At 40.2% G+C, this 13,704-nt stretch overlaps 1 protein-coding gene across 1 annotated transcript; it reads right to left on the bottom strand.

Moving 5' to 3' along the window:
* Positions 1–82: 82 nt before the first annotated feature.
* LOC115918931 (tubulin alpha-1D chain-like) lies at positions 83–13,704 on the bottom strand. The gene is made up of 4 exons (XM_030994925.1): positions 13,559–13,704; positions 11,874–12,096; positions 2,133–2,281; positions 83–1,428 (listed from the first exon to the last, which is right to left on the bottom strand). Exons 1-4 carry the CDS (start codon positions 13,559–13,561, stop codon positions 445–447), a joined length of 1,359 nt encoding a protein of 452 aa, XP_030850785.1. The 5' UTR covers positions 13,562–13,704; the 3' UTR covers positions 83–444.

The following is a 13,704-nucleotide window of genomic DNA, read 5'->3' on the forward strand; positions in this document are numbered from 1 at the left end:
CAATTTGTAATGACAGATTGACAGCGACAAAGTCATGTTGTCTTTAATATACAAATATAAAACTTTTTTTTTTTTTAAAGAAACACACCTCCAAGCCTAAATTTGAGCTGACGGCAGCTCGCATACGATTGCGCGAACATGGTTATTTAAACACTTTCCTGAAGATTTGCACGGTCGTAAGACATTTACATGCGCAATATTTAATAAGCGATACAAAATTATAACCTACAGACGCAAAGGAAATCGAAAATGTGTTTATTGTCTTTGATTTGAAGTGATTTGATTTTGAATATTGTGAATATTCAGATTAAAGAGTAAACGGTTTAAGGCACTAGGAAATCAGAAGAAAGAAACGTAGCATCATTGCGCCGCCTCACTTATTCAAACATTAATAAATTAATATTGCATGCATACATCTACAGAGAGAAAGAATTCTTTTTTTGTCTAATATTCATCATCATCTTCGGCCTCCTCCTCGCCATCGACCGAGTCCATGCCGACTTCTTCGTAGTCCTTCTCTAGAGCAGCCAAATCCTCACGAGCCTCGGAGAACTCTCCTTCCTCCATACCCTCTCCGACGTACCAATGGACAAAAGCACGCTTGGCGTACATCAGATCGAACTTATGGTCAAGACGAGCCCAGGCCTCAGCGATGGCGGTGTTATTGCTTAGCATGCAGACGGCACGTTGGACTTTAGCAAGATCACCACCAGGGACGACGGTGGGTGGCTGGTAGTTGATACCGACCTTGAAACCAGTTGGACACCAGTCAACGAACTGGATGGTACGCTTGGTCTTGATGGTAGCGATGGCGGCGTTGACATCCTTGGGGACGACATCACCACGGTACAGGAGACAGCAGGCCATGTACTTGCCGTGACGGGGATCGCACTTCACCATCTGGTTGGCGGGCTCGAAGCAGGAGTTGGTGATCTCAGAAACACTCAACTGCTCATGGTAGGCCTTCTCAGCCGAGATGACTGGAGCGTAGATGACTTGGGGGAAGTGGATACGAGGGTAGGGTACGAGATTAGTCTGGAACTCTGTCAGATCGACGTTCAGAGAACCATCGAAGCGTAATGATGCAGTGATTGACGAAACAATCTGTCCGATCAGACGGTTGAGGTTGGTGTACGTCGGACGCTCGATGTCTAGGTTTCGACGACAGATATCGTAGATGGCTTCGTTGTCGACCATGAAGGCGCAGTCGGAGTGCTCGAGGGTGGTGTGGGTTGTCAGGATGGAGTTGTAAGGCTCGACCACGGCAGTTGAGATCTGAGGAGCGGGGTAGATTGCGAACTCGAGCTTGCATTTCTTGCCGTAGTCAATGGACAGACGCTCCATGAGCAGGGAGGTGAAACCTGAGCCGGTGCCACCGCCGAAACTGTGAAACACCAAGAAACCTTGAAGTCCTGAACACAGATCAGCCTGAAAATATTAAGTGATTTTAATCAGTCAACCTTGTTTTGGGTGGGTCTAAAGAACTTTATGTTCATGACAACGGTGACGTCAGTTTGAATCAAAATACAAGTAGACGAAGGAATTTATTACGAAGAAAACATGAGCAGATGGGCTACATTGAAAGGAAGAGAAAAATAAGAAGAGGAGGAAAATAGGAAAGAGAAGAAAAGGTGAGGAAGAGAAGATGGAGGATGATGAAGAGTAAGGAAAATGGTGGGAGAGTAGGGGATGGTGGAGATTGCAAAAGACGAGGTGGAAGCGTAGGAGGATGTGGAAAGGGATGACGAATAGGAGGACGGTTGAGGAGGAGATGAAGGAGGAGATAAAGCGTTCATAGGAGCAAATTGAAAATTAGGAGGTATGAGGAGAAGGAAGTTGAGGTTGAGAAAGGAGATAAAGATTAGGAGAAAAGGAGAAGGGAAATGGGAGCTAAAGGATGAGGAGGAGGAAGCGGTTGTGATGGTGAAGGAAGAGAAGGAGAAGGAGACTGTAGGAAGTGGAGAAGAGGAAGGGACATGTTTGTAGCTGCGTCTGATCGGTAACTCGGTCATGTGGGGGGGGGGGGGAGGGGAGACCTCCATCGGTCCCATAAACCCAGATAATGCACAAACCAGGTCCCGATCATTTTCATCCATAACAGTGATATAACACCAGCTCTAATGGATTCTTACCAGCTTCCTGACTCTATCGAGGACGATATCGATGATCTCCTTGCCGACGGTGTAGTGACCACGGGCATAGTTGTTGGCAGCATCCTCCTTGCCGGTAATCAACTGCTCAGGACCAAAAAGCTGACGGTAAGTACCGGTTCGAACCTCATCTGGAATGAGAGAAAAAGGATGAAAGAGGGTTATGATTAATTCATTTACTAGGTGACGAAGGAGGGATGTGTGGATATGGAAATGTGTAAAAGAGAGAGAGATACATATAGGTAGGTTGATAAATTAAGAGAGAGAGAGAGAGGGGAGGGGAAGAAGAGGGAGGGAGAGTGAGAGATATGTATATATATATAGAGAGAGAAAGAGAGAGAGAGAGAGAGAGAGAGAGAGATATAGAATCAAATCTGATGGAGATGAAATAATGTTTTAAGGGGAAGGAGGGTTAATTGACGACGGATGAATTAGAAAGTAAAAGAAATGTGGAAAGAAAAAGGAAATACCGTATCTTAATGTAAACTCTAATTCAGCATTAAGTTAATAAGATAAACCCACATTACAATACTAAAGGCGAAAGTATTATTGTCACAACCATATTGCAGGCGCGGATCCAGGATTTCTTAGGGGGGGGGGGCCCAAATTTGAAATTATGCGAGCCAAATATTGGTACGTTATGGTGACTAACAGTGACGTAATGCGGGTGGAGGGTGAGTTTCCCCCTCCCAGGCTTTGACGTTTCATTATATTATTAGAGAAAGAAAACGATCCTTTGTACCGTTCTCGAAAATAATTCTCGTCTGAATTTAGTTTTTCTCCTCCCGCGCAAAGCGCGGAAAATTTTACGATTTATTAAATCATTAGATAAAGAAGACGATTCGTTGTACTGTTCTCGACTCTTAATCCTTGTCTAAATTCAGCCCCCCTCCCCTCCTGCGCGAAGCGCGGAAGCTTTGACGTTTTATTAAACTATTTAAGAAAGAAGACGATTCGTTGTACTGTTCTCGACCCTTTATCCTCGTCTGATTTCAGTTCCCCCCCCCCCCTCCCGCGCGAAGCGCGGAAGCTTTTACATTTCATTAAATCATTAGAGAAAGAAAACGATTCGTTGTACAGTTCTCGACTCTTAATCCTTGTCTAAATTCAGTTCCTCCCCCTCCCCCTCCTGCGCGAAGCGCGGAAGCTTTGACGTTTTATTAAACTATTAAAGAAAGAAGACGATTCGTTGTACTGTTCTCGGCCCTTTATCCTCGTCTGATTTCAGTTCCCCCCCCCCTCCCGCGCGAAGCGCAGAAGATTTTACGTTTCATCAAATCATTAGAGGAAGAAAACGATTTGTTGTACAGTTCTCGACTCTTAATCCTTGTCTAAAATCAGTTCCCCCTCCCCCTCTTGCGCCAAGCGCGGAAGCTTCTGCGTTTCATTAAATCATTAGAGAAAGAAGACGATTCGTTTTACAGTTCTCGACTCTTAATCCTCGTCTGAATTCAGGTTCCCCCCTCCCGCGCGAGGCGCGGAAGCTTTTAATCTTCATTTAATCATTAGAGAAGAAGACGATTCGTTGTACAGTTCTCGACTCTTAATCCTTGTCTAAATTCAGTTCCCCCTCCCCCTCTTGCGCCAAGCGCGGAAGCTTCTACGTTTCATTAAATCATTAGAGAAAGAAGACGATTCGTTGTACAGTTCTCGACTCTTAATCCTCGTCTGAATTCAGGTTCCCCCCTCCCGCGCAAAGCGCGGAAGCTCTTAATCTTCATTTAATCATTAGAGAAGAAGACGATTCATTGTACCGTTCTCGAAAATAATCCTCATCGGAATTCAGTTCCCCCTCCATCCCGCGCGAAGCGCGGAAGCTTCTACGTTTCATTAAATCATTAGAGAAAGAAGACGATTCGTTGTACAGTTCTCGACTCTTAATCCTCGTCTGAATTCAGGTTCCCCCCTCCCGCGCAAAGCGCGGAAGCTCTTAATCTTCATTTAATCATTAGACAAGAAGACGATTCATTGTACCGTTCTCGAAAATAATCCTCATCGGAATTTAGTTCCCCCTCCATCCCGCGCGAAGCGCATAAGCTTTTACGTTTCATTAAATAATTAAATATTCGTATTACCGTTCTCGCCTCTGAATCCTCGTCTCAATTCAATCCCCCCCCCCCTCCTCTCCTCCTGCGCGAGGCGTTGACGTTTTATTATTAGAGAAAGAAATCGATGCGTTGTACCGTTCTCTATACTCTCTAATCATTGTCTGAATTTCAAAGATGTTCTTTGTCTGCTCCTTTTTCTTCCTACGTCCTCTTCCGATTGGGGGAGGGGACCCCCCCCCCCCTGGCTACGCGCCTGCGGTCAGATAAACACATCTTGATACCTTGTCCGACCCCGCGAGCTCAGGGGTTTAAAGGTAAAGACCAGTTATGGTCATGCGATTGCATTGTGAAAGAAACGTTGTGGAATCGATCAGAAAAGGTTGATCATCTAGCATCTATAGCATCTGCAAGGTTCTGGAATCATCAAAATGATAAGAAATTTGGCCCATTCTTCGTAAAGTTACAAGCACTATACACAGAAAGATGTATATGGGACTACCCTATATCTCTCACAGACCATGAGAGAAACAAATTTACCAAATATATGAATTAGTAGGCGGTTTCCCGGCAAATTTGTTATCATCATGTATTAGTCAAAACATATTCTTTCACAAGTCATGATAGGTAATGAGAGCTTCCATTTAATTTTTTTGAAATTGGGGCGTTTCCAATACTGGTCTTTACCTTTAAGGCAATAAATTACGGTCAGATAAGCATTCAGGGGCCCGCCTTAGGGCCCCTGGTGGGGTCGAGGCGGCGGAGCCGGCCCCGGAAGCTCAGGGGCTTTAGGCGTTTAATTAAGGTCAGATGAGCATATTTTTGTGTATACCTTATTATTTTGTGACACTGGCAAATCACTATTTGGCGTGGGGTCCAGGGGGCGGAGCCCCAAAAAATCAGGGGTTTTAGGCATTACATTACCGTCAGATGATCATCTAAGGGCCCGCCGTAGGGCCCTAGATGGAATCCAGGGGGCAAAGCCCCCGGAAGCTTAGGGGTTTTAGGCATTTAATCTTGGTCAGATGAGCATATTTTGATGCCTCGAGGATCTCGATCCCCGTCGTACCTCGGGCCCTGACATTTAGGAATCTCAAGAATCATATTTTTTGCCTGGTTGTAAATTTAGGAATTTTTTTATTTTCCAACAAACACATACAAACGTATAATTTACTAAAAAGTGAGGAAAAATTTCGGAAATTATGTCATTTCAGCATCATTTGTAATACACCGTTGTGGAATCAGAAATAAACCACGTTTGAATTTGATTTCCCCCAAGCCCCCCCCCCCCCCTCTATCAGTACGCCAGTATCTCCTCTTTTCCTTTTTTTCTTTCCCTTTCCTTCCTTCTCTCTTATTTTTTTTTATTGGGGGGGGGGGGGTTTACAGCCTGGGAGGCAAGGCCCTTTCGCCCCCCCCATCTCCTTCTTCCCCCTTTACTTTTCTTCTTCCTCTTCTTTCTTTCCCTTTTTCTCTTTTTTCCCTTTCTCCCTTCTTTTCCTTCTTCTCTCTTTTTTTTTTTTTTTTTTTTTTTTTTTTGCGGGGGGGGGGGGGGCCAAGGCCCGCTCGGCCCCCCCCTGGATCCGCGCCTGCCATATTGATATTAGATATCATAACAGCACATTAAAGCGAGAGTAAAGCTATTCACAGGTGTATTTTACGAGGTGTATAGTATATATTTGATTACTTTCACTGATGCATAAACAGGAACTTTACAATGAAAACACACGCATAGACATCCATCGCCTTCGGTCCTATAATTTTTCTCGCGTAATACTAAATTAAGCAATGTCATGTTATGGAATGTATGTAGTCCTTTATGATACACAAGCAGGTGATATTTTGATCGCTACCATTATCCTGCTATCGATCATAAATGGCGGGAAAACAAAAGTCCGAGGGTTTTGGCATTAATATTGCGAGATACATAAAATTTCACAACTCTCTCGTTATATTTCTTCCCGTATAACCTTGTTTAATACAGGAAGATATCAAATGAGCTCCATAGAGTATGTATGTAGGTATACATTGCATTAATATTTACTTACATCAATATTGCCATGGAGTCTATAAATTGTTTTCTATACTGTCTAGGGTGCTTTGTTCTATTTTTCATGTTTGTAATAAATCACTGTTCGAGGAAATCAAATGTGATATTCTTCACAAATCTCATGTGGCGCAAAACTAAACAAAATAATAACCCCCTCCCCTACCCCCCCCCCCAAAAAAAAAGTTGTCTTCCTGTATATAATAAACTCTACTCACCCTACTTCTATGTGTATGGTCTGATTGATGTCCTGCGTCCTGACAAAGCGCCCGCCCGCCCCCCCCCCCATTGGCTAGACCACGACAATTGGTGTCAGGAGTGGGATTCGAGCCCTGCGCCCCCACTAAAAAAAAAAAAAAGGGGGGGGGGGTCAGTGAGTGCATTACAGCAGCTCACAAGCTACTTGGTCAAGCGACTTTCGCCAAGTAGGGGCGCAGCCTCAGATTAAAAATGTATATGTTACGGCTCCTCAGGCAGCCAATTTCCATCAAGCCCCCCCCCCCTCCCCCCCCCCCCCATGCACTCCCTCTATTATGTTGTAATTTGAGGTACACACTGTAGGCCGTATCAACTCTTTGGTTGCCTCCAATCTATCAAGATTACATCACATTGTAATAATTACTTCATGAAAAGAAGTCAAGAGAATGTATTCCAACTTTACGGGCAACAGAGACTTGTCTTACAAGACTTGTCTCTTGTATGATATATTCTTTGCATATCGGCTTTGCTGATATTATAGATGAGTGATATTGGTTTTGACACCATAGGCCTGTACCATATACAGTATATTTATATGATAACGGACTGGGATTTCTAGATTACATTATGTATGACCTAGGTCCTGTATCACAGTAGCTCTCTGTGAAGTTTAAAATCTAAATGTTATTGACATAGTTGTGATATTGTATACTGTTGGGTACTTAGACAAGGCCTGTCTCAAGTGCTATTGAGGCCACGTAAAACCGATTCCCAGTTTCTCGCCCAGAGTTTCGAATATGACGAGCGGGGGGGGGGGGGGGGTTCCATGATATTTTATGTATATATTTCTGAATATATTTCAACACAAATTTCCCTAACCATATTTCATTTGTAAATACACTTAAGAGGCTCAAAACAATGTGAAATTCTGTTATTTCATTGTCTAGATGTCTTCAGATTGTTATCAATTTTTATTTCAAAATAAAGATACGAGGAGGCGCGATAGCTCATTTGGTATAGAGAGCAGTGGTCTCGTAATCAGGTCACCCGAGTTCGAAACCAAGGCGATGCGCTAGTGTCCTTTGGTAAGGCATTAATCAATAAGCCTTATTACCAGGTCCCTCGAAGAGGACCTAAAGCCGTCGGCCGTCTGGTTGCTTACTTAAAAGTATTTATGCTTTCTTAGCAGTCAGGTAAAATAACCACCACCATTCACCACCACCAGTAACAAAAAATAAAGGCGGTCGAGAAAGGGAACGAGGAGGGGACGGGAAACTAGAAATCGATTTCATTTAGCCAACATTATTCTTCGAATCAAACATACTAATTTATAACGAACGGCTAAAAGTTAAATTACTCCAAAGTAAACACTATAGGTATAAACGGTAGCTGTGTATATAGGATTTGTTATGACCTGTGTACTGGTAAATTAACGGACGATAACTATATGAAAGCTCAAATTACATTTTGTTAAAGCCTAATTTATATACAAAACTATTAACTGGGACCTACATAACACAAGCGTTGCTCTTTAGTAGATCCCCCACTTTATTAAGCTTTTTGCGATGTATTTATCATACTTATGATTGTATCTTATGTTATAACTATTATCATGTACATTATGTTTCTATAGTGTATGTTTTGTTCTAATTATTACCATGTTCATTATGTTCAATAATGTTATCTTCGATAAAAGTGGAAATAAATCAACTTGAAACTTGAAACTATTCTTTAGTAGTTTTTTTTAAGTGAGACTTAATATATTGCAGGAAAGGGAATGGAGAGGAGAAGGAGATAAGTATTATGTGAAGGAGAGAAAGGGAGTGGGTATAGATGAGGAAGAAGCAATAGAGGAGAAGAGGTGTATTGGAGAGAGGTATACAGAGAATGAGAATGTATCAACTCTTTGTAATTCATTGGTGCAAAGCTAAAAAAAATAAACCAGCGAAGCAGCCGGATCGTATATATTATATACATGTATATTTTATTCGACGTGTTTTAATTAGTCTATGAATAATTATCATTGTGATTATGACATCTTTGTGGGAAGAAAAGAACAAGTAGACAAATTATTTGTTGTTACACTGTATTTATAGTTTGGAAGGAACTATATCATATATCGTTTTTTCGTTCCATTGTTGTTGTCATGCTTTTGCGCATGCTACCAAAGTTATGATTTCTCGTTTCCATGGGAACCGGTAACAGATGTGCTGGAAAATTGCGTGTACTACACGATTTTAATACCCTAATGAAAGGTGATAGTCGCAAATAAAAGGATTTTAATCTAGAAGACGACACGACTTGGAGATATCAGACGATAACGGCATAATTTCTCACGTAATTCTAAATAATTTAGAACGTTGACAAAAATTAAGTGCCTACGTACTATACTTTGAATAGAACGAAAGGGAGAAAAGGAGGGAGAGAGAAAGGGGTATATACAGAGGGTGGCTTTTTATAAAAGCAATAACAAAAGGAACATAAGAAAGACAACAATTAAACTTAAGAAGAGGTATCACCCCTTTAGAAGCACAAACAATCAAATAAAACATTAACGATGGCGTGATTTTTAAACAAGAAGAAAAGAAAAAAGAAACGTCATGAAATGAATCGGAAAAGATAGGAAAGCCATGGACAAAGAGAGAGAGAGAGAAAATGATGATAACACCAACGTTAGAAGGTGAAAGAGAGAGAACAAAGAGAATGACTCATCAAACGTTCTAAAATATAATGTACATGTACCAGCATGCGTTACCAGGCGAGTAACTCCATGATCTATACCTATACTTTCCTGTCAACTCGATCTACTTACACCATTTCATACCATAATCTCCTGGGGCTTTTTTTCTTCAAATTTCGAGTAATTTTCATGAAATATAGAGTCGTTTAAATATGGCAGGAAAAGAAACCACGATCCAAGTTGACTTTGAATGCCCTTTGTCTTCCAAAATACATACATTAAATAAAAAAAGAGGAGAAAAGGAAGGTGGAGAGGAAGTAGGATGGGAAGAAGGAGAAGAAGAAGAAAAGGGGGAAAGGAAGAAGAAGAAGGAGGAGGAGAAGGAGAAGAAGAAGGAGGGGAAGAAGGAAGAAGAAAAAGAAGAAGAAGAAGAAGAAGAAAAAGAAGAAGAAGAAGAGAAGAAGAAGAAGAAGAAGAAGAAGAAGAAGAAGAAGAAGAAGAAGAAGAAGAAGGAGAAGGTAAAAGGAGGATGGGAAGACTTTGAATGCCTTTTGTCTTTCAAAATACATACATTAAATTTTTTAAAAAAGAGGAGAAGAGGAAGGTGGAGAGGAAGAAGGATGGGAAGAAGGAGAAGAAGAAGAAAAGGAAGAAGAAGAAGAGAAAGAAGAAGAAGAAGAAGAAGGAGAAGAAGAAGAAGGAGAAGAAGAAGAAAAAGAAGAAGAAGAAGGAGAAGAAGAAAGAAGAAAAAAAGAAGAAGAAGGAGAAGGAAAAGGAAGGGAAGGAGAAGAAGGAGGAGACGGGTATAGGTGAAGGAGATGGAGAGGGAGAAGACAGACGAAGAAGAATAGAAAGAGGAAGAAGAAGGAGGAAAGAAGAATACAGAAAAAGAAAGAAGAAGAAATGAAAATGAATACAAAGTAGAAATTCTGGATCATTTCTTTTTTTTCAGAACGCTTTTGCAAAGAGGAATCACCATGACAGCATGAATACGATGTTATTGTACTTATTTGAAGTACAATCCTGCTCATCATCATTATCTCGACAAACATTTGTTACATGTAAGAATAACGTGAGTACACAAGGGGGATCAGTACGAATCGATCTCGGTGTCGCAAAGTGCCCTCTTATTTACGGGTGGATTAACTAGATAAACAGGGGAGGGATCGCTGTATGTACCGGTGGATTAAGGGATTAGCTAAGCCATTGTCCTCAAATGGACTCAAGGGACCACTCGCAACTTCTTTCTGCAAACAACCTCGAAATGAATGAAAGAGTTGACTTTTAGCGCCGACTTGATATCAATAAATGAGATAAAAGAGACTCTTGTAACGGATGAAGCTCCCGTGTTTTATGGACAATTTACAAGGTTGTTCATATCTCTGCTTTGTGTTGTCAACAAGCCCTTGTGAAAATTGGCCGTTAGCCACTTCAAGTCAGAAAGACACGGAGGTAAAGGGATGTTTTAACTTGTCACAATATGGCAGGGGTGGAGGGAGGAGGGGGGGGGGGCACTTCGGAATTGATAATTAAAAAAAAACTACAATTAAATTATGGAGACGGGAAATGAAAAGGGAGGAAATCATTCGTACAGGTATATACATATTATACATACACACAGAATCTTGCAGATAATAATAATTAAGTAATATTAATGTTGAGATAAGAATGTTAGGTCAAGGCGAGTCTACATTTCTCAAAATCTGGGTCCACATTTTTAAAACCGGATCGAAGAAAGATTAGGTTTTGACAAAATTCAGCGTAATGTGAATTTGCTTCACACAACTTATACTACCTGTAGCATTACGTCTTGCTAAAACATTTTTTTTTTTAATTGCCGTCTACAAATAGGATGCCCCTTTTCTGTTTGTAATCATTTACAAAAGCTATTAACAATATTTCCTTTTGGAAGAGTAGGGTGAAAATTATGCTAAAGGACTACATGAGATTGTCAATGTCTCTCAAAGATGAATGGATGAATGGAATGAATATGCAAAATTAAAATTTATCTTTAAAGGACACCGCCCCTCCCCCCCCCCCCCCCATTTCATATCAAAATCATAATACCACCAACCTATGCAATTACTCATGTACACTCTGGTCATCATAAGCCAAATTCAGCTATTACCAGCGGGGCATTTCCGTTATTTACAGCTGCCTTTTGCACTATAAACTGGACTAGATTTACGCTTCCACTCGCATTTTTGTCACTGGTCATCGCATATCGCTTTTTTTTAAACTTCTCTTTTCGAACATGGCAGGAGGCTTTATTTCGAAAACACATGCTATATCGACCGCCGTTTTGGCTATGAGATTGAGCATTCTTTACACGGCCAATATCATGATGCAGAAGAGAATCGTTGTTTAGTCATTTAAAAAAGTGAGCATTGGTTCAGGCCTTCAGGGTCAAATGAATATTTGTATGCATTTTTTTAGATTTTGAAGCTCAGAATATTTGTAATGTCAAATCAAATGAATGTGTAATAATATATAGAACATGTATAAAAGTAAAAGAAGATGAAGAGAGATAGAGAAGGGGAAGAGGAGAGAGAGAGAGAGAGAGAGAGAGAGAGAGAGAGAAATAGAGGAGGTAGAAGAATGCGGTTAATAGAAACAGAAAGATGAGCAAAATGATAGGAGTATAATGGTACAATCAGCTGATCAGTGAGATGGTGAAAACACAGGCATAAAGAAAAAAAGGGGGAAACCCATAAAAAAAGGATAATCGTCATGCCAAAGAGACTATTCCTTACCAATAACGGTTGGTTCTAGATCAACATAAACAGCTCTTGGTATGTGCTTTCCAGCTCCAGTCTCACTGAAGAAGGTGTTGAAGGAGTCGTCACCACCTCCGATGGTCTTGTCTGAGGGCATCTGTCCATCGGGTTGGATGCCGTGCTCCAAACAGAACAACTCCCAACAAGCATTGCCCATTTGGACACCGGCCTGGCCGAGATGTAGTGAGAGGCATTCACGCTAAAATATAAAAAAAAATAGAGAGCGAGAGAGAGAGAGAGAGAGAGAGAGAATAAGTGCACAGATGTGATAATTTCATATTTTTAAAAGTTTTCTTCTTTTAAGTTTGAGACGAAATGATTGTGTGTTGCAAAAGATAGTAATCTATTTCATTCATCAAATGCTTAGTTATAAAAGTAGTGCGATGCTTGCAAATATCTATAAACTTCATTTCTATTCTCGAATGAATCACTATCCAGAGAAAAAATAGAAGAGCAATGACAAAAATATAATATGTGTTTTGCTAGAAAACCTTAAACATAGTGATTGTCATTCATCTTGTCTAAAAAAAAAGTTTCATTACATTCATTTGGATCTTTCCGTTTGACACACACATTCTTATTCTGTAAAAGCGAAGCGATAATTGTGAATATTTGTTCATTTCTATAGTTGAAATTATTCATTTTGTGTTGATTTATTAAATCAAATTCATACTGCATATTTCATTTTCTATAATTTGGGCTTATACCATAGTGTTTGGTGTTTGTGAATAACTAGCGCCTTTAAATCTCATTCACAATTAGACTGAATCCATAATCACAGCTCAAGGTCTATCAAAAGATATCAACCGTCATGTTATCGCGAAAAATCACAAAAATGCAAACATGACGGGGGCAGGAGACGCGATTTAAAAAATCGAAGTTCACTTCCAAAAACTTAAATGATTATTGTCTGCACGTCGTTGTCATGGTGATACTATACAACCTAGCTTACAATAACCATACTTCGGTATACTTCGCTACCACGTGAATACTACCTGAAGAATTAGCGTGTGAAGTGTGGAATCAAATGATGTGATGAAAATCGATGAATGTGATGAAAATCTATAGTGAATAGGTGCTTTACAAAAAATCAATCTTGCAATGATAACGGACAGATTGTTGGGCTGGCAAATTCCATTGATTCACGTTTTCCCACGACCAAGGTGAATGCTTTCACATATCAGAGAAACTCATGACAACGATTTTCGTCAAATTCACAAAAGCCCGATCTTAAACATTTTCTGAGCGAACTTTGCATTTTCATCGATCCCCAGTTCCGTTTGTGTTAGTCATATTTGCATTTACAACAATCTCAAAATTGCAAACTCTCCATAGTTGCAACAAACGGATGCAAATATATGTTCGCAAGTTTCATAATTATCATGTTTTAAAAAAAAATATCAACAATGTTTTCGATAAAGCGATTTTTGCACAACTCATCAGTGAGTCAACTTCAAAAGGAAAATATCAATTCTAAAAGACCTTTCGGCAGAATAGATACTGGTCTAATCAAATAATTATAAATTTATTATTAATTTTGACCTTGGCAGGGAGAGTAAACTCAGTAATGAAATACACAGTACTTTAAAGCAAGAAAAAACTTGGCTTCTGATATTTTTGTTTATTCAACCAGTAATTCATCAAGAATAATCAAAACTTACCATTCTGTCCTTTGGAAGAAAGTTTCTAATCTAAGAAGCAATGGTCGAATCGACGACAAGGCAGTGTAACCAAACCTCTTGTATTCCTCCGAAAATTCAGTCACTCCTAGACGAACGTACACACCTTTTCTTTTTTTGAGGTAATT

Source organism: Strongylocentrotus purpuratus, unplaced genomic scaffold (genome assembly GCF_000002235.5).
Source record: "Strongylocentrotus purpuratus isolate Spur 01 unplaced genomic scaffold, Spur_5.0 spur5_scaffold_21, whole genome shotgun sequence".
NCBI classification, from domain to species: domain Eukaryota; kingdom Metazoa; phylum Echinodermata; class Echinoidea; order Camarodonta; family Strongylocentrotidae; genus Strongylocentrotus; species Strongylocentrotus purpuratus.